General features: G+C 36.6%; 1 protein-coding gene across 1 annotated transcript in view; it reads right to left on the bottom strand.

Annotated features, from left to right (window-relative positions):
- Nucleotides 1-22,047, bottom strand: part of LOC410732 (3-phosphoinositide-dependent protein kinase 1) — a 468,203-nt gene that overhangs the window by 134,178 nt on the left and 311,978 nt on the right. Inside the window, exon 3 of the mRNA XM_026443702.1 lies at nucleotides 16,520-16,567. Within this exon, the coding sequence (XP_026299487.1) occupies nucleotides 16,520-16,567 (48 nt within the window). The remainder of the gene's footprint in view (nucleotides 1-16,519; nucleotides 16,568-22,047) is intronic.

Here is a 22,047-nt window from a genome sequence, read left to right on the forward strand (position 1 = left end):
CATTGACCGGAAGTAACTATTCTCGAAGTTACAGCGATTCAAAATTTTTCTAATTTTAACAGGATTTAAGATGGTTAAATATATACGGTTAAAAATTACCTTTTCTTCGCGCGACAATATCTCGGGAACCAAAAATTGTATCGAGATAAATGAAGAAGCGTTTCAAAGAGCGAGGTTCCACGCTTCCAATGGTCTTTCATCCACCGACGAGAAGTCGTTATGTTCGGAGTTACAGCGATTTAAATTTTTTCTAGTTTTTTAAAGTTAATCGAATTTTAACCATTCGAACGAAAAAGATACGTATTAATGCAATTCGCAAACGATTACCTTACACTTCCCTGACATATTTTGCTATACTTTGATCTCTCGGCTCGGATTGTACGATTCCTCGCGGTGTATACCGGTGCATAAATATACAACGAGATAACGGAAGCAGAAGAGCGTCGCCTTAAAACATACTCTCCGTTTAATTGCTACAGTTTACACCGTCGTGCGCCGCGGCGCACGATCGCGACTTTCGTTTAATTGGCGTCCAGTCCTGCCGTGCTTTCCTCCTAATCTCATCGTGATGCGGACATGGAATCACGGTCTTACGAGCATAACGCTAGATTCGCATCCGGTTCTTACGGCGCGTTACGAGGACGTGCAAGAAGAGGATTCAAATGTCTTTGATCTTGATCTTCGTGCCGAATTAAATCTCTGAACTTGATCACGCTCGTGTACGTATGGATATATCCTTCGTTATTCCTTTTTTACCCCTGGTAAAAAAACAAATAATTAGCGCGAAAAATATTTATTTACAACGCTTTTAATTTGACGTATAATACTACAAACGTGATGAATTAATAATTATATGATCGAGCGCAATATTTTATACATCACCATTACATTTATCACTTCAATATTGAATTTCTCGTGACAGGAAAGGAAAAAAAAATTGGAAACCTTGCCAAGCGTAAATTTTTCCACTTAGCAAAAAAAAAGAACCGACCTTCCAATACACGACGATATATCATAAATGTATTACGTAAAATCCACACAGAATCGACGAAGACGAAAAATGCATGCGGTTTGCGGGGGAGAGGGGGGCCGGAAATGCCAGCTTGCCACCTAATAACGTCGCGATTCCCCGAGAATCTGCGCGACGCTCTAATCATCGCGTGTATCCACTCTCGCCACAATTGAATAGAGACGCGACCCGATGGTAATTCCACTAATAATATGACGCGTATATTGCTTGACGTCTCCCCGCGTATTATGGCGCTAAGGCTTCTCGGAAGAAAGGCGCTCGTATCTGATTGGCGGCGATGTAAATAACACCCGGTGACGCACAAGAAATTCCAAAGGAGTCGCTATTTATAGGAGAGTGATATTGCAAATATCCTGGACGCGCAGGTACGGAGTGTTGGTGGCGAGTCCAGGTGGCACGGGCGAAGGTCGAAATGGAAGAATCCCCTTTGGATCGGTTGACGGGACGCGTCAATGCGCCAATTATGCCACTCTGGGGATTGATTTTTTTTTTTTTACGAATTTTGCAAACAAGAGGAGTATATTTATCGCGCGTATAATAATTTTCGTTATTTTTGTTAAAGTTTAATAGCTGGTAATAACAAGGTTTGGAAGATAACGTTATGTATATTCGTGAATCGCATGTGGATCGATATATTTCCCTTCGAATTAAGTTGTAACTAAGGAAAGAAATGTTGAGAACGTGTATACAAGAGGAGATGGTTTACGAGAAGAAGCTTTTCATTTCTTTTCTCTCCTTTTTTTAATATCGATGTACAGAAATAATCCCATTTTTCCCCTTCGACGCGTTCTTCGTCTTCTTTTACGCATGTTGTTGAATTGAAGGTCAGCATTCTATAATAGCAGCTCTAATACGAGTAATCCGTTATATCCAATAGGTTGCTCGAGTTTCGTCTTTTTGTGACAAATATAGTTTCCATCCACCATGTGCTGTTTGTCCCATTCGTGTTTACAATAACAATGTTACCGGCAAATCCTAATTACGTAACTGTGTCACGTAACTGTGCTTCCCCTTGCTCGCCAACCAGCGAATACTTTCGTAGACAGACGTCGAAGCCTTTCTTTCTTTCTTTCTTTCTATACGCCGATGCATGGAAAAGGGGGACGTGTTCAAAGTGTTCGTCAACGAGACCAGACCGCATTTTCGGATTTTCGCTACGATAAATATAATCTGAGTTCAAATCTGAGTTTCGTGCATTTTATTTCAACAATCATTATCATCATCGTCATCATTATTATTATTATTATTATTATTACACGCAAATGGATTAAGAGATCTATTAATACGTATAATAAAACGTGCAAAGAAAAATTGTGCAAGGAAAGGAAAATAAGGTTTAATTATTGTTATTGCTATCGACGTATCGACAACGTGAGTCAACGTGCTCCTATAATTTCCCGTATTAGCACATCGTAAACACGATATAATAAATAGCACGCAGAAAGAATTACAGAAGGAAGGATAATTAACTCGATCGATCGCATTTTTCAGAATTGTGTGCGAGCGAGGAACGAATTGTCGGGACACGGCCACGTGTCTATTTCTTCAGCCTTGTGTGTACACCAATTATTTTACCCCCCCGATGATTATTAAATGATTACGTAAAATTTCGAATTTTTACCTGGCTGGCGCCAAGCCTCGGTCGGTGGTGGCGTTAGGTAAGCGGCGGATAATTCATGGACAAACGTCGACGAGAATGCACGTCGTTTACAGCGAGTACACGATTATTACGACAAATTGCGTTCTAGGAAACGGGAAGGGATTCCGAGAAATCGTGCCGTGCTTTGTCGACAAACACGAGAATAATAATAACTCTCGGCCGATCGGCAAAGGGGAAATTGATATTCCAATTTTTTCTTCTTCTTCTTCTTCTTCTTCTTCTTCTTCACGAGAGATTTCCATCTCGTATATAGAAATTTAAAAAATTTCTTTTGCCGTCGTAACTCGATCAACAGAAGAAGAAGACAGTTCCAGATCTCTCGCGACGATGACGCGTCGCATTTTCGAAACGCGACAATTTTTCACGTCCCCTCGCGTGAAATCCTTCGTTTTCGCGAAACGGACGACTCGATTTGTGAATCGAGTTGAACGACCCACGGCCCAAGGTCGTTCAAGGTTGCAAATATATCGAATTCGAAAAAGAATCGCGAGGGGGACGACGAAGAAACGTGGTCACGGTCGTTCCACTTTCGAATTAAAAAAAAAAGTAACGCCATTCTTTGGAAAGAGTGGAATTCGACCTTGAGCTTTCCTAGACACCTTCGAATGAAATAGTGGTGATCGATGGAACGAGGTTGATATTTGCAAATCGGTCGATCTAAATCGAGAATACGTCCTACGTGTGTATTTTTTTTCTTTCTTTTTTTTTTTTTTTTTTTTTTTTACACCACGTTCATCACCAACTGCAGAAAGCGAGAATATCTATATACTATATATACGTATATAGTAGTGGTAACGTCACATGGGAAACCGAAAAAAAGGTCGACGACTCTTTTAACGGCGACCGATGTTCATTCATATTTATAGCGATGAATGAAAACTCCGTGTCGTGTAGGTTCGATCGACCCACGGTCCCCCTCGACTCTCGCGTTCGTTTCTCGCGAAAAAAAAAAGTGCAGTCTTAATCCATCGCAAGGAAAACAACCTTTAATAAAAAAAAAAAAGAAAAAATATAAGTTGCGAGTTGAGTTAAAATTCATTTCTATAATTTGTTTAATTATAACACTCGCACTTCGAACTCGAGAACTCTTGAACGATTGATGGAGCGGTATTTTTCTTTGATCGTGCTTTTATAGTGGTATCATTCATACTCCAAATGAACGAAACAGAGGATCACAAGTCTAATTAATTCCGTTTATTATTTTAAAGTACATAAGGTACGTAAGGAAATGTTAATTTTTTGAAAGAAAAATTTAAGAATCAGACTTCTGTTCTCCATCCATGTAAAAAATTCTCTATCCTCTTTAATTAAACGTTCTATTTAGCTTTCTTTTCGAAATATTTATCAAGTTAAGGAGCCTTACGTGCTTTATAGAAATCAGATCTACCATTTATTTTCCTTAAACAAAATTCCCTTCACAAATAGAAAGAAAATTACGAGACAACAATCGGATAATCGACAATCAGAATTTAACAACGAGAATTATCATAGATTAAAAATCATATATATCAAAAACCAGAGCTGTCAGATTTCATCCTCTTTTCCTCAAGAAATACATACACGTATCTTTCGAATTGGCATTTTTCTGGCTGCACTCCTCGTTTTCCACCGCGTTTTTTCGTGTACACAGCAATGACGAAATAAGATTATCGATGAACGACGATCAATGCGGTCGAATACGTGACCGGTAGACGACGTTACACCGGCTGTTTTCGATTTTGCCTGTCCCGTCACCGGCTAATGTCTGCTCCGTACGTGCCACGAGCTTCGTTAAAGCGATGCCAGACTTCTCGCCCCCGTGGAAACCTCGTTAACAGAGCAAATAAGTAATCGCCGTGCCTCTACCACGACACTACTCGCTCCTCTCCCAGGTGTTTCTTGCCCATCGATATTCAGTTCGTCGAAAACACTTTCTTTTCGTCGAAACCATTTTTTTCTTTTTCCCTTTCTACTTCTTCTATCGTAGCTGTAATTTACAACAAAACTATCTATTTACGCGATGGTATCTGAATTGATTGAATTTTAACTCGAACTCTTATTGTTTGACCAATTTCAATTTTTGAGAAATTCTCTTATATGAATTTCTATTAAACGAAATATCGTAATTATTTGTATACTTGTTATATATCTAGAATATATATACACGAGTCTCTCTGTTATTCAAACAATTCGTTCTACAGTGAAAAGATTCGCATTTTTAGATATTAATCTCGATTTTATTCCATTTTCCAAACTCGAAATATGGAAATATTTCATTTCGCGATAATGATTTTAATTTCGGTCGAATAGACAGCAAAGCATTATCACCGAAAAACTGCGATAATAGTGCAGGGAAAAAAAGAGAGAAAAAAGAAGAGGAGGAGGAGGATGGAGAGCATGAAAAATATAAGAAATAAAATCGGTGAAAAGCGGGGGGATCGGCGATATCGTTATCTAACCCTTCCAGTTCACAAATCTGTGGAAAAGCAGCGGGGTATGGTTCACTTCCTGAAGATAATGCACGCACCGCTGGTGAAATAAGGTCGATTATTTGCACGCGACATGGTGTGTACAGCAAGAAGCGTATATACGCGTCGATTCCAGCAACGCACGTGGCCGCGTTTCAAAATGTCGATCCTCGTGACTGGCACGTGGCCTATGTAGGCCTATTCCATCGTTTCTCCCGAATATTATCGAGATATCTTTTTAAATTTGTCACTTTCTTATTTTTTTCTCCATCTCGCCAAATTATTTCCTCGCGCGTGGAAAAATTTGGACGATCGTGTTTCTTTTTTTTCGTAATCACCAGCGTTTCTCCTTTATTTTTATCATTATTTTTCTTTTTCGAAATTTTGCGATTCATTTAATTATACAGCTCTCTCCTCGTAACGTTGATTCGATATTACGGATCAATAAATGTTTTCGATATTATATATCGAAACTGGGATGATAGGAAGCTTCTTTCTCGTTAAATCTAGATTTCTTTTTCTTTTTTTTTTCACAAAAGATCGTCTCGTTTAAAATTTTATAAACGATATATATATATATTTAAAGAAAGATTCATTAAATCTGAACGAAGGAGAGAAGACGATTGATTTTCTGTGAGGAGAAGACACGTTCGAGGGGGGAATAAAAAAAAAAGGAAAAAGAAAAAAAAGTCAGTCTCCGATCGCGTAACCGAGAGAAAGAGACCACGAAGAATCGAAGTTATTTCGCTTCCTGAACATAATATATACGGGTGAAACAGGGTCAATTGTTTGCACATAACGCTTAATGGAAAACGAGTACGCCGCTGCGTGTCAAGGTTCTTTTGCGTCATTTATTGCACGCCACGTGCCACAGAGTTAATTAAACCTCGTCTTAATTATATATAATACGTATAATCAACTGGACATCGCGCGACTTGCCTCGTGCTCGCCGATTTATTGTGTACGTGTCAACCGGCAAATTTACCCGATTAGATAATCCTCAAGCGTGTTTTCATTTCTTTTCACTGCTTTATATGTGTAACGAAAAATATCGTGATATTTTTATGGAAATTAATTTCTTCTTCTTCTTCTTCTTTTTTTCTTTCTTTCTCTCTCTCTTTTTTTTTTAATAAAAGAGTTTATAAATCTGTCTTATTAATCAATTCATTTTATTTTATTTTTTTTTTTTAAATTTCTTTGTTTCCTTTCAAGTTAATAATACTAGAGCTAGCTTACTATTAGACTTGTTCTGTTGTAAAATTATTTCCCGACCTCTTATTCCTGTTACAAAATTTCCTCGAAACCTTTTTCTCTTCGCCTATGGAATTCCACTCCGTGGAATATTATTTTTTTATTTATACAGTTCTTCTTCTACGGCTATATTATTTTTTCAATCATCGCTTCTAGTTATTCCATAATTTTAAAAATTTTTCTCAAAAATTAACAAGGTGTTCGAGCAAATAAGGCAAGCTTCGTTACATCCATGTTACGTGTTAAATTTCTATTGTATCGTTAGGGGGTTAATATTAACAACGATTCTAATGCATTATTAGCGTATCCATTAACGACACGTCGTGGAAGGCGCAGGCGAAATGAATCCTTGCGGCATTAATATGTGCCCCGCTCTATTATTATTTTATCGTTTAGGGAACATTATCTAATTTGCTTTGTTACTTCAACAATATAAATCACCGTTTTATATTATCTGGCAAGCAGCATGGATTTTTTTGCGCGTTAGGATAACGAAATAATTATCAAGTTGCGATAAAAACGGCGAGGAAGACCGGAACATCGGCGCTCAAAAGGATGGAAAGTCTTGCGTGAAAAATTGGAGAAACATTTATTCGAATCCTCTCTTCCGTTTTACGTAAATTACGGAAACGAAGAGCGTTGTTCGTGTTCTATTATTTTGAATGATCGTCGAAAGTAAAAATTGTTACTGATAAAAAAAAAAATATACGCATATTGGAAGTTCTGAAATTGGTGTTGTAATTACACGTAAAATACGAGTGTCGATATTGTGGCAAATTTTTACTTAACGAAGTTTCATTGTAAGAAGATAACGTCGAAAGTTAAAGTTTCGAAATATTTCTCCTCGAAAAAAAGAAAAAGAAAAAGTGAAAAATTATCGAAACTTAATTTTATCCCCCTCGTCGTGAAATTTTTCGTTGTTGAATTTTCATTATCGGTTCTTCCACGATTTTTCGTTGCATCGGAACAATTCTCGAATTAAAAAAAGAAAAATAAATTTACAAAGTAGTGACAACGTTCCAATACCTCGGTCGGCTATCAATAAAAAAAAAAAGCGATCAGCTTCGAATCAGCTCGGTCGAAATAGCTGGCAAGGACAGGCTCTGAAGCGGAAACACTCTTACGAAACAGAATTTCTTGTGGAACGCAAGAATTCTGTTACGCGATTCGTACGCGATGCTGCGTAGTAAATACGTTTCGAATCGGAAACAATAATTTCCGCGCTGATGTAATCGTTTCGGTGAACGTATAATGCCCGCAATGAAATAAACATCGATGTCGCCGCTATCGTGTTCCCGACTCGTGCAACGACGACGCTGCTCAACAGGCGCCTTCTTTTTTTTCTTCTTCTCCTCCTCCTTCCACTTTTTTTCCTCTCTTTCGATTCGATCATCGAAACGATTGAAAAAGAAGAATAACGTGACGATGCTCGTGCTCACTCGAGTACTCGGCTAATAATCCAACCACGCTCTCGAACATAACCTATATTTCTCTCTTCCACCGATATCTCGATACTAGTTGGTTCATTTTAAATATGCAATATTTTCTTTGATACCAATTTTTTTTTTTATATTACAAGCTTATTTCGTTCCGTAAAAATCCAATTTTTCCAATTATCGATACGAATAATCGGAGGGAGCAGAAATTTGAGCGAGACGAAAAAGAAATTCTTAAAAAAGGCATCCCTCTTTCTTTATCTGTCCCCTTCAGCCGTGCAACAACGTCTCGTTATCGGTAGAAGTGTCGAGAGATTTTCCTTGTTCGATTTTCGAAAGTTTCTTTTCTTCGCGTCCACGTTTCGCTAAACGGGGCCCCCCTAATAAATTATTCCCCTGGAAGAGAAAGAAAGGGGGTTCCAAGGGGAAGAGTTTTCCCTTTCGTCCGGGAGTCGAATCGAGGGAGAATTTAGTTAGAAATGGCGGTAGACGGTAGGAGGGACGGGGGAAATGGAGTAGTCGATAGGCCTCCGTGCCCTCTTGTCGCGATGTCCCACGGGAGACGGGGGATGGGGGGCCGTCGTCCATCCAGTCCTGTAATTACACGGACGCCACCTCTCCCTCTCCCTCTCTCTCTCTCCTTTTTGAAGTTGGCACGCCCGCGGAATAAGTTTACCCGGCTCCTTGGCCTCCGACGCTGATTAACCCTCCTGAGATTAGCTTCCTGATGGCGCTGGAATTATTTTATCCCGTGTTATCGACGACACGAACCTGTTTCCATTCCGCGCCTCTATTATTCTTTCGGCCCCCGTCTCGTGACGGAGGATAGGGGAGAAATTTTCGTGTACAAACCGAGAGATCGTTTTTCCGATTGTTCTCGTAAATTTCGTAATTCTTCGCCATTTTCGATTATGTATAATAATTTTTCTGGAATGTAATTATAAATTTGCGCAATTTATTGTGTATTTGGATAAATGTTTCGCGGAAGAAATTATTTAATTTTTAATAGGAGGAAGAATAGATATTTTTTTTCTATCTGGAAATATCATTTTGAAAAAGAAAAATAAGAAATATTCGTGATAATTTTTTCTTTTTTAAATCAAAAAAGCGATTTTTGTATCTCCAATTTGTATAATGGAGTTGAATCGAAGTATCCATTAGTCCAAATATACTGTGTAACGTATTTTAATGTTAAACTCGATTACGAAAATTACTTTATTTCCTTTTTTTTTTTTTTTTTTCAATAATACTGCGCGTTATTTTTATCGCTCGTTTAAAAAGAAAAAAGAGAAAAAAAAAAAAGTTCAATTTTCGAACGATAATTACGAACATAATTTCACAATTCAATCATTTCCACGTGTGACTTATGAAGCGTGATAAACTATAATTGCACCTTCATTCCTAATAAATGACACATCAATATCACTTCTCTCGTATCGATGGCGTAAAAGTAATTTCGAAATTTTTTCAAGTTCGAAAAAAAAGGCTAAGAGGAACGGAACAAAGGAGAATCTGTTATATGGAATCACTGTTACATCGATCGTTGCCCTTAAGACATTCTAATTATAAATTTTTCACCGATAAGATCCATCGGGACGAATGCTAATATTGGCGCACCGAGTGATTTTAATTTTACACTTAAAAAGAATCGACGTTATCGAGTTTGCTCGAAAGGGGGGCTCTCGCGAGATTCCAACTATGCCCATCTCATTTTCTTCGTGGCTTGGCCATTATTCGAGCGAATTATTTGAAAAATAATCATTAAGATAATATGTTATCGTACGTATAGTTATTCGTGGTATTCGTTAGTTTATTTCAATAGACAAACTTTCTTTTATTTTTTTCCCATTTTTCTCGATCATTTTTCCATTTCAATCTCTTCGAACGAGATAATTTTTCATTTTCATTTTCTCGTGAAAAAATCGTCGCAAGCATAATCGATTTCATTTCGTTGAAACCTGCTTGCAGAAGAAGAGAATCAATTCTCCTTGAGGATTCTCAACAGAGAAGTTAATATTCACGCGATTAATCGTAGTTTTACGAGTTTTTTTTTCTTTCTTCTTCTTCTTCTTCTTCTTTTTCTTCTTGTTGTTGATTTTTCTTTAATGTCGAGAAGTCAAAGCCGCGACAAATTGCGCTTACAAATCTTGTTGATCTTCCTACGATTAAAGTACGATGAATCCTTGCGAGGTGAAGATAATGGCAACAAGTATGACAATTTGAGAAAAAAAACAAAGCAATTACTTCCGTTCTTGGTAATTTTTCGAATTGGAGAGGAGAATTATTCGAGGAGTCTCGTTAAATTAAACTTCATTCTCCTCCTCCGAGCGATTAAAACGAAACATTCACCAAGTGAATATATACATACCGCGTTATATTTCATTTGGAAACAACAACATTCGATATTTAATTTTTTCCATAATCACGTCAATTTGTGCAATTTGCGCAAACGCGATTGATCAACGTCACGTAGATGGAAGGAAGGTTAACGAATAGAGACAGTTTATGCATTTATGGAAAACTTAAGTGTAAAAAAAAGAAAAAATCTAATTTAATTTAATTTATTTCACTTAGCAAGTTTTAATGATCCTTTATATACAAAAAGAAAAAAGAAAAAAAAAGAGAAAAAGAAAAAAAGAGTAATTAAGAGTTACATTATACATACAAAATTATACAGCACACAATGCTGATTAGGCTCATTTTGCTGCGAGAATGAATCGACAAGTCATAAATGTACGATGAGAAACGGAGACTATTTGAGAAACCTCGGTTGTATCGGGACTAATGGAAAATTTCCAATGAGTGGAATATTAGAGAGAGAGATATAGGGAAAGATATATCATTCCTTGGATTGGACGAAATTTTTGTTGAAACTTTCACGATCTACTACGAATACTTACCAACGAATAATTAAAATTTTACCATTTAGCAATCGATTTTTCCAATGAAAACGAAACGAAACGAATCAAACGATTTAAATGCGATCGATATTAAATAATAATGCATACAAAGAATATCTTTATCTGTGGATATTGATCTCTCGTTCGAATTCGATAATTCCATCGAGCGAATAAATTCAACGAATGAAACCAAAAAAAGGAAAAAGAAAGGGAGAAAAGAAAGGAAGAAAGAAAGAAAAACCAGTTATTTTCACATTTTCTTCGCACAAGCGGAAACATATTTTTTTTTTAATTGACGTGTACACGTGAACCGTGAGAATCAATTTCTCGTCTTTTTCTCTATTTCCTTTTTTCTTTTTTCCTTTTTCTCTTTTTTTTCTTCTTCTTCTTCTTCTTTTGCATTTCTCGAATTTATGCGTTGTCGTCACTTGACACTTCCCGCAAGGTGACAAAGCACGGTCACTTCAAGTTTGTTTGCATTTCCATCGAAGATTCTGCGATTGTCTGCGCGCAACGTTTTCGATCAAGATTGCGACGAGAGGGAGACCTTAGCAACACAAAAACGGGAAGAGCGCTTCCTGTTGCTCTTCTGTCCCACGACCGTGACTCGATGACATTGTTCGTTACGAGTATGAATGCTCGAGTGAGAAGAGTGTCGAGAACTGTTTTTCTTCGTATTCGATATGCGAGTAAAACTCTTTCGAGAGAGAGAGGGAGAGAGAAAGAGTTGTTTCTTGCGAGTGGACACATTAAACGGTGAGAGTGATCGATCTGGTTGACTTCGATACTCAAGGAGATTAATCCTCGAACAGTGAGGACATTATTATTGGACGATCAATTTTCGATAGACAGTGTCCACACACAGTATGTAAGAGAATTATGTTGAGAAATAATTCTCGACAGTTTGGATGGAGATTTGGAGGGAGGGAGGAGGGAGGAAAAAAAGAATTCTCGAGAATTGCAGGAATTGATATTGCGGTGAGAGTGAACGTCTGACACTTGGAAGATAATTAATTTTAAACGGTGAAAATTATTATAGCGATGCGGTATATACTGGTAGAAGTATTATATACTATAATAAGGTAGTCAGTTGTAAGAAATAATGTTGAGAAGATGATTCTCGGTATCCATTTGAAAGTAAAACTTGGGAATTCTTGAACCAAGTGAACATTGTAATGAGAGTAATTATTCGACAGTAAAGTTATTGTTAATGTTGTTGATAAATTACTCTGAGAATGACTCTCGAGAAACTTACTCTCAATTACGTGTATGGGATCGAAGAGAAAAATGTTTATACGAATTTTTAATAGAAATATTTATCCAGCACTCAACTTTCTTATTCGTATTATCAATTAAATTATTGTTTGTTTTTATAATTTTTCTGAATTATGATCTCTCGCTTTCTTTTTTAATTCAGTGTATACTTTTAATAGTATAGAAATTTAGAAGAATATTAAAAGTAAAGTAATGAAAAAGAAAGAAAGATCCAATAATTTTTTGCCTCGTGTCGTCAATCTGTCTACGATCCATTCGATAATATTCGATCGAGAGTTGTTTGGCTGGAAACCGACGTAGAGACAGACTGTCTGTCCGGTAAAAGTCCGAATTGATCGTACACGACGGAGCATTAGCATAATCCAATGACTCGAGAATACATTCCGAACTTCCTCTTATATGCTTCAATCACGGAAACGGTTGACATACTTGCACGAGCCATGATGAATAATAAAAGACACAATATTGACAGTGCGCACGACAAATCGCTTAATTATTCAAACTTAGCCTTTCCCGTGTGATTCCTCGCTTCTTTATTCAACAAACGTTATTCAAGGAAACAATCGTGAAATGCTATATAAAAAAAAAAAGAAAATTGTTACATCATTCACGAAAAAACGGAGACAGTATAATCGTAAATCGTTTGTTATCTTCACGTAGAATTTCTTATTCGATCCATCTTATTGAATAATTTAATTCTTACATTATATAATTTCTTAAGAATTCTTAGAATAACGAATTTCAATTAAAAATATTGCAAATATTCAAATTGTGCATATCTTCGTCCATGTTACGATTATTATTTAATTTTCTAAATTCATTATCCACAGCTAGTATTACGAAATAAATGAAATAAAATAAAATAACGTAAAGCGAATTAGAAAGTGATATAAATGGTTCAAAAAAATGAGCTTATCATTACCGGAGATTAACATATCCGGAAAAAAGATCGAAGTGCCCGTAATATTTATCTCTTTTCGAAACGTTGCACAACCATACTGTATTACATGTATCCTATCCAGTCATCTTACATCCTATTTTCACCCTCTCGCGATGACCGCATTGTTTTGGGGTTGCTCGAAGGATGAGTACACGATTTTCTTGGAAATGGACGATGATCGAGGCGCACCGGCAAGGTCGCCTCTCTCCTTCATCGATCTTCGCGCATTTATAGTTCTATTTATAGCGATAATAAGTAGAAATCTTTATGTAACGCCGCTAACGGAACTTTCTGCACGAGGCTCGACCTACTTCTCTTTTCACGCTGCCTTGGCTAGAGCCAAATAGAGATTTCGGTTAATTAACCGGCTGATTCGTGTTCAATTAGTTGTAATATCCTATTTATTCCTCTCCAAATGTAAATGTAACGTTTCTTTTGATCAAATGTTATATATTGTTCCGATATCGTGCGAATTTCGTTTTCATTTTATAAAAATCAATCTCCTATTAATAATAACGGATGACTTGTCAAATTGCACGAACAAATTTAATCAATTAATTTCAATTTTTCAAACCAATAAATCCTTCGATGCTAAGAGAAGCAATTATGAAATCAATTGTACTTTTTAAAAATTACTTTATCCAAAATTTATTCCTCGTTGGAAAACAAAGATAATATATATTATCTCGTTTAATTGTCTTCTAAACATGTCTTCTCAAAAGACGGGGGATCTTTCATAAATCCTTTAGAAGAACAATAAGTAATAGTTAAGAAAACTAAAAAGTCTGTTAAGATGCGTCGCACTTATGTCACGCATCTTTGTTCACACACTTTGTTCACTTTGTTGCCCCTCGTTCTCGCCCATTCAACCCCCCGAAAAGAAGACGGGGGTGCAAAGAAGCAAAAAGATAAACGAAACGATTTACCGCCTGCACGTCGCAGATAAGTTACCATCCCTGACCTATTTCTTCAACATCCTCCAATGCACAATTCTAAACACCTCGAAATATATGTGTATAAATATATTCACTGCTCGTGAGACGTCAAATCAACTTCTCAACGTCTCATATTAATTTTAATAATAAATCTATCTTTTCTCCATTAATAAATAATTTCAAAAATATTCGAGAATAGGGAATAGCTATCTCGATGAATAATCGATCCAAAAATCGATTCAGAAACGCGTGTTATGTATAAAATTAAACGGGATAAATAATTTTGACAAAGGAAGGAGGAGGGTGGAGGAGTTGAAACGCGAGGAAATCGAATCCCCTCCGTCCCGCGGTTCCACGTGGGTGGAAGAGAAGTTGGCGGGCTCGAGAGGGATGTGCACGGAGCGTAAAGGGAAGCCGGCCCCGGTGCAACAAGTACGCAATTCAGGAAAGTTGCGCCGCGTCGATAAGGCAATTATTCGGTTGCGCCGCCTCGCAAGAACAATGCCTTTTGTCGGATGAGGCAACAACGGGGTTATGGAAGACGCGCAACAGGGAAGGAGGGAGGAACGTCTTTATTATGCGAGAGACCTAGACTCTCTAGACACCTGTATATCGGGGTGGGGGGAGGGGGGGACTTCTTCAGCCATTTGTCGGCGGAGACAGGCGAGGAGTTACGCCGCTGGATTTTTACACCGAGCGATTCAATTTCTTCCTCACCCCTCGGTTGTCGACTCGGATGTAATAACTTGACGAGATGCCGCATCACTCGAATGCTAATTTCGATAATTTCAAATTCTCGAGTGAAATTTATCAGAATTTGTAACAATTGCGATTCCAATTTTATCGAATTGGGAAATTAAAGGAATCGAAGGATTTTGAAACGGTTTGTCGCGCGAGAAGAAATTTTGTAACTCGTCGCGGACCTTCGACTGTTTCTTTGTTAATCGATTGTTGTTGAAATTAGTTCGTTTCGCAAGGCTGAACAATTTCGAGTTTTTAAAAAAGTTTTTAATTATATATTTCTTCTTAATTTTAAATTTGAAACAATAATAAATACGTAGGCAGCTTTCTTATTCTCGTTTCTTTAAAATTGTTCCTTGCTGCAATATACACGATTACAATTACGAGAAAATAATTTATTTTAAGATCGTACAGTTTAAAAAATAAGCTCAGTAAATAATAAAGTTCTTAGATTATTGTTAGATTTCGAATCGAATGAAATACAATTTGGAATATTTTTTTTTTGCAAATGATATTTTTCCTGTTATTCCATATTCCTGTTTCCTGTTTAATAATAATTTATCATTCACAAATCGATCGATACCCGATTTTATCGAGGCTGAATGGTTGAACAGGAAACGGAAATTTAACATTTAACCTTCGACTCTCGACGACTCACGTTCAGATTAAGTTTGTTTACAAATTGCAACGCGATAAGTAGTCTGGGTTTCACGAACAGTTGCTTATCAACTTCGCTTATTCTTTCCACTATAATTAGGCGAAAGAATGCTATAATGTATTTTCGCGGTAATAATAGGAATATTTGTTAAGATAAGCGATTGCGCGACATTTCAGAGTCACTATTACCGTATTAACCTTTCGCTTGAACTAAACAAGAGAGAATAAACCGTTTGAGGAAATGATCTTCGAACTTTAATAATGTGTGGTGGGTTATCGAGAGGTCTCTTTTTCTTGTCGCATGCTCATTATAAATACGGAAAAGTAGAAAAAAAAAAGAAAAGAAGAAAGAAAGAATGAAAAAAAAAAGAAAAGAAAGAATGCTGAACTGCGTGATAATTTCCTTAAAATAAACTCGCATTATCGGTTTCGAAATTTGGAAATTTTGAAAGTGTAACCCTTTGAGATATTCCTTCTTTTTTTTCAATTCTACTTTAAAATTTTTTCTCTCTATTTAATCGAGAGAGAAGGAAAGAAGTTATGATTAATTATTATTTTCTTCTATTCGCCTAGGGAATAAGGAAAAGAATAAAGAAACGTTTCGAAGTAAAATGAATATCCTTCTTCGACTAAACAATAAAAATAAATAATGTAATTTAAAAATTTAATTCCGTTTACGCGAACAATTATCAAAGACTCGATGAAAACACGATAATTTAATACTGGTATTATCAATTTATAATACGTAAATATGTAAATCTATAGATAATTGTAGACAGTTGATTAAAATTAATATAGTATTATATTATATAATATTATGTTTGTAATATGTACATAGTATTACAATCGATTATCCGATCTAATATGGATGAAATGCTAATAGGATAATCGAGATACTATTGTTAAATATATTTATGAGATACTTTTCGGAGGATCGATCCGAAACGAGTATATAAATTTTTACTTAAAGAAGATTAAATTGAAAAATTATTATCTATTAACTTTGCCAAAAGTTTTGTATATATAAATACAATTTTAAACAAAAAGGAAAGTCAGTATCCCAAAAATTCATCTTCACCTCCAACCATGTTTTTCAATATCGACATCACTTATTAAAAATCGCAATAAATGAGCACATCTCTCTTGTGCATCCTCCTTACCGATTCTTCGTGTTCCAAGGATATTTGCCTCGGGAAAAAATTAGAGTAAAGTATTTCTATACTAAAGTATTTCTGGACTTTACTTACGATCACGGAATTACATGCAACGCTAGAATCGCTGTCTGCGTCGGGGTCCTGAAAGGGAGAAGAGAAATTAAAATTTTTAGGTTTGCGTTAGATTTGCGATGAAATGGAGACTGCGATTTAAGGTGTTAGTTGATCCGTTTATATTTGGATTAATGAATGAATTTATATTATCACGATATTAAAAGATATGTTGAAACTTACCTTTAATCAATGATCTAATTTCTTTAAGAGATGATTCAAAATTGTGAGTTGAAAATAGACACGATGGATCGATTTTCATATCGCATTACATTTCATTGTATTCCATATGATTCGATATGAATGTAAATCTTCCTTCGATTCTCCTAAACTTATGAAAACGTGCCCATTGAATCCTCGAATATAAGATATATATTCCTAACATTTTCCTCTATATACGAAATAATAAAAATAATAAAAATATTCACGATTTCATCCTCGCTTAACGAAACTATTTTATTTTTAAACTATTTTATTTTTATATTATATAAAAGAATATATATATATATTTAACATTACGCACGATGAATCTTCGATTTTATTTTCCTCAAAGTTGCAAGCATGGCGGTGCGTGTGCGTAGTAGAAACGTGGAAACGCAACACCCGCGTGGGATCTTCGGATGAGTGCAAATAAGGATCGGACGAAAGTGTGGCGCAATTCGTGGCGGAACCGAACGCGACTCAAATTTGTGGCTCAAGGGGGGCTGGAATGTATTTTAGGCCGTGTGGATAATAAGGCGGGTGAAACACGCAGTAAAAACCGATTTACGATAGTTCCAAGAACTATTTTCAATCTCGTGGCATAAATCGAAATTAATTCCGGGTCCTCTTCCTTCTGGATAGATAGAAAACCTCTCCATACGTTATTTCACAAGGAAGTTCGTGCCTAATAAAATAAATCTTCGACGATGTGGTGAAGAATGAGGGGAAAAATTTTCTACCTTATAAATTTTTATTGTAAATGGTGATAGAGCAAAAAGGAAAGATTTTAAATTTTTAAAATAAACTTGTATTTATGTAAATTATGAAAAATGAAGAAATGTTGAAAATTTCATCGTCTCGAAGTATAAGTTTACATCGATACAAAACGGAATTATTGTTTGTTTTGTGTATAAGCGTCCGAATGTTGTTATATATTCGAACGAATTCTCCGGTAATTCGTTAATGATTCCTGCTGTATAAACAGTCGATCGGAAAACAAGATACGAGAAAGAAATTTACACTTTTATCTTTCACAGCGCAATTTCAACCACATCTAAAAATTGATTCCTCATCGACGAACGAATCTTGCTCTTGTTTACGTTGCGCGGTAAATCATCTGAGAATAGTTTCTGAGAAGAGAAAAAAAGAAAAAAAATTGGTAGGTCGAATTGCGTAAAATCGAAAGGCCCTCTTCGATGAACCTCGCCTTCCCCGATCGCGAAGGAAGAAAGAAAATACTGCCCGTGTTTTCCACAAGGTTTGTAGACATTTTCTCTAGTTTGCTTGCACTCCACGCTCCGTATGCTTTTCGATGCTTGACCCCCTTTACATTCCAAACACATAAGTGGATTATAAGATATCGAGTTCGAATTGGTTTCCAATTCTTGGAAATTTAATTTAATCGGATGAATTTTATTTATTTACTTGTTGAATGCAAGTTAAAGTTGCGACTATGGAAAAAAAAAAAATGCTTTGCTCAAGCTCGCGTAGTTTGACGATAAAATATTGCCATGAATGAAAGGTATAATTTTAAAACAACTCTACTCTATAGGAAATATCCATCCTATCGAAACAAATCTAAAAAGTTACTTCACAAAATTTTAATTTAATTTCGTCAATCGAATAAAAGTAAGAGAATTTTTTCATTCCATCAAACGTTTATTCGATTAAATTGGAACGGTTGAAGGATAATAATATAAATATGTTACACGCATTCCTGTCCACTGATGTAATCAACGAGTAATAGTTTACGAGACTTTGAGTTTGTCACCCATTGTCGTGACAAAAGTTTCAAACGAGGACTCGCTGCTTCCTCGAACGCAACACGGACACCGATTTCTAGCCGGTACCCTAGTACGTTATCTTTCGCAAGTGGTTTCACTTATGCAAATAATTCTACACGGGAGAGAGAGAACCGGGTCGTCGGCATGTCGCGGATCCGATTGCAACAAAATTAATTATTGTCGCGGGTTTTATCTGATCACCGAGTCGGCCGATAGATTTATTCCTCCTCGGAGCGGAGAAAATAGCCTTTTTATTTGAAGGCAAAAACTCGATTCGAAGGCAAATTTCTCGATTCTTTCGGACAGATGATAAACGATTCGTTGAACGTTCGTTGATCCCCTTGTGTTTTTAACAATACTGTAACGAACTTCTTTAATTAAAAGTCTTTTTTCAATTCACCGGGGAAAATTATTGTCATCGAGAGAGTTCGAATAATAATTTACTCGAAAATTATTTTTGATAATTATTCTCAAATGTGGAGAACAACTTCTTTTATCCAATTTTATTCAATTTGATACCAATGGAAAGTTATCTTGGTTCCATTGATGTTAACCTCGAAAAAAAAAAAGAAGAAAATAATATTTCGCGTTATGCGACATTTATCTCGCATATTTATGAAAGAAGGCGCCACGAGGGTGAATTTTTCGATTCCTCTACAATTGGCTCGATGACAAACGACCCTTGAAACGCCCCTCGGTCCCTTTTGCATTTCTAATGATCCTGTAGGAAGCATTGTTGCGTTAATGTTACTTCGAAAAACGTTTCGTATAATCGGGAAGAAGAAGTGCAGTAGCAGCGGTAGCAGCCATTTCTTGGCCAACTATCAATCTTCCCGAACGAAAGGTGAAACAATGGAGGAAGATAAATCAATCTTATCGAAAACAAATTCTACCCGAAACGTAGCTACATATTATTGAAGTCGACCTCGGTTCTATGATACAACGTTTCTGCAACTCATCGACAGTGCTCTTTGGAAACCCGATCTTATACTTATTTGCTCACAGTCGAAAACTTCTGTAACGATCCACCGAGGCTGAAATAGCTACTGGCGGGGCTGATGAAAATGCAGAAAAAGGGAGATCGATCTCGTTAAAACCACCCCCTCCCCCTCTCCTATCTCTTATACCAGAAGAAGAAAGGAAATCTGCTTTAACGAATCCCTTACGATCAACCTATGATTCATTAGAGTTCGCTACAAATAAAAAAAAGAAGAGAGGGAGAAAAAAGAAACGATCGCGAATCCATCACGCTACTTTTGAATTGGTAATCCATGATAATAAATTTTAAAAAATTTTAAAAAAAATTTTCCCTCGAAATCGCAAGACGCTGAAGCCAATCGTTGAAATAATTCTTTTGTCATAACTCGAACAAAATACTTATTCACTGTTAACCACGTTAATTACGAGCAGATCCAGTGGAATGGCAGATTCTCCCTGGTACAGATTCTATTGGGGAGGGAAGGGGAGGTTAACAACGCACGTGCGCGGAAAGAGAGAAAGCGGTTGAAATAAAGATCCAGGGGGGCCCACGGATCCGGATATAATCGGATGAAGCCGTCTGGCCGTGCTTCGGAGACGTGATGGATGAAAGGTGTTCCAGTTATGTGGATTCCGTTGCGCGGGATGATGAATGAACCGCAGCACCCGGAGGCGCTCGAATTTCAGCTTTGGAGCGGCGAGCAAAGAGAGCGGCGTGGATCGAGAGACGAGACAACGACCGCCGTGATTTCCAGAGAATGGAGAGCAACCGGCCCTCCACCACGTGTCCCTCGCTAACTCTTCCTCCGTTCACGACCGATCCATCTCTCGAAAAAGATATTCGTAACGCGAGATTTTTCGCGACAAATTAAATGAACTTGATAACTTCGAATAGATAAGCAAGGGATTGAAGTAAATTTTAACGAGGTTAATAATTTTTGATCCAACTTTGAAGTGGATAATATTCTTGTTCCAAAGAAAAAAAAAAATGTATTAATTTTTCCTAGAAATAATGAATGATTGGAATAAGAAGAAAGAGGGATGAAAGTATTAGTAAATTTTGATGGAAAACCTAAAACGAGACAAATGTATTCGGAATGTGATGCGTTGTTAGTGTACCGAGAGATTGAAATCAATCAACTCACACAACTTCATTTTCCCAAAGAATCGATGTATCAACGCTTCTCGGATGCTCCACGCCCGGCCGTCATCGCACTTGAACTGAAAGCTATCAGCAAAAAGCAATTGATTATAATTTATCATTGTTAATTGGGGCAATTGGATACAGCGAAACGATGCTCATTAACTCGTTCAATCGTTTCTTATTCCTCGAGCAACCCTCCATTTCTTATCGAATCTTCATCCTCTCGATCTATTCTGTATATCCATCGTTGCTTGTAACATTTCGAAATATCATACCCTTCCAAAAACCTTAAAGCCTTAAGGATAATCACGACAGAGTGATTAAATCACGGTCGTGCGATCGATATTATTTTCTTCTCTCTTCGAAGAGAAGGTTATTGGTGGAAATTCGCCGTGTTAGCTCGACAAATTGGTTGTTCGCGCAACTTAGCATAGCTGAGGTGTGTTAAGGGTTGCGGTGTATGTCGCCACGTCCCACTAAGGTTTCAGTATTATTGGCTAACCGATAGGTTACCGTGTCAATCTGTCTAGACCGACACGTGTCGGGTGATCGATAACCACCTCCTTCGTATCGGTTAAATCGTCACGTTGGCGGAAAAATCTTGAAATTCTGGTGTGTTTGTGAAGTTATCATTGGAGGAAAATTATTATTACTTATTGAAAATTAATAAAAGAGATCTTGCACAGACACGTGATATTAGAAGGAATATGAGATGGAAGATTTAGATTTCTCTAATGTTGTGAAATATTGTAAATTCAACATCGTGGATCCTGGTTGAATTACATTTGTTTAAGTCGATTGTTGTTCTATTCTGTTGATTCCGTAAAATTAGACTAATTTGATATTAAAATGTTTATAATTATCGTGTAAGAAATCGATTTAGTAGATTCAAAAGTCGAAATAAGATTTGAAGAGTATTTAAAATAACATTCCTAACATTCTCTTCCCTCGAAGAAGATTTCTTCGCATAAAACAATAATGAAGATGAGAGTACAAGTTGTTTTCAATGCTACTACGTTTCCAACGATACACCCACAATGGTATAAATATCATTTCAAGGGAACATTAATCGAAACCTAAATTCTCGCAACGATCTTTTTTCTTTCCTTTTCCTATCGAATCAAACAAATAATAATTCTCATCAAAAAATAAATGGAACAAATCGATGAGAACGTTTAAGTTACAGCGAAACGTGACTCGAACAAAACGAATTATAAAAATCACATAATAATCCGATTATGCAATTTTAAACGGAAGATTCGTTGCGAGTCGAAGAATTGCATCGCTTCTTTCTTTTTCTTTTTTTGTTTTTTTAAGATGGATCAACAAAAAGAGCGGAAATATTCCAAACGGAGAGAGGAAATTTTCGTCATCGTTCGACGGATAATCACACGAAGGACGAA

Source organism: Apis mellifera, linkage group LG1, assembly GCF_003254395.2.
Source record: "Apis mellifera strain DH4 linkage group LG1, Amel_HAv3.1, whole genome shotgun sequence".
In the NCBI taxonomy this organism is placed as follows: Eukaryota; Metazoa; Arthropoda; class Insecta; order Hymenoptera; family Apidae; genus Apis; species Apis mellifera.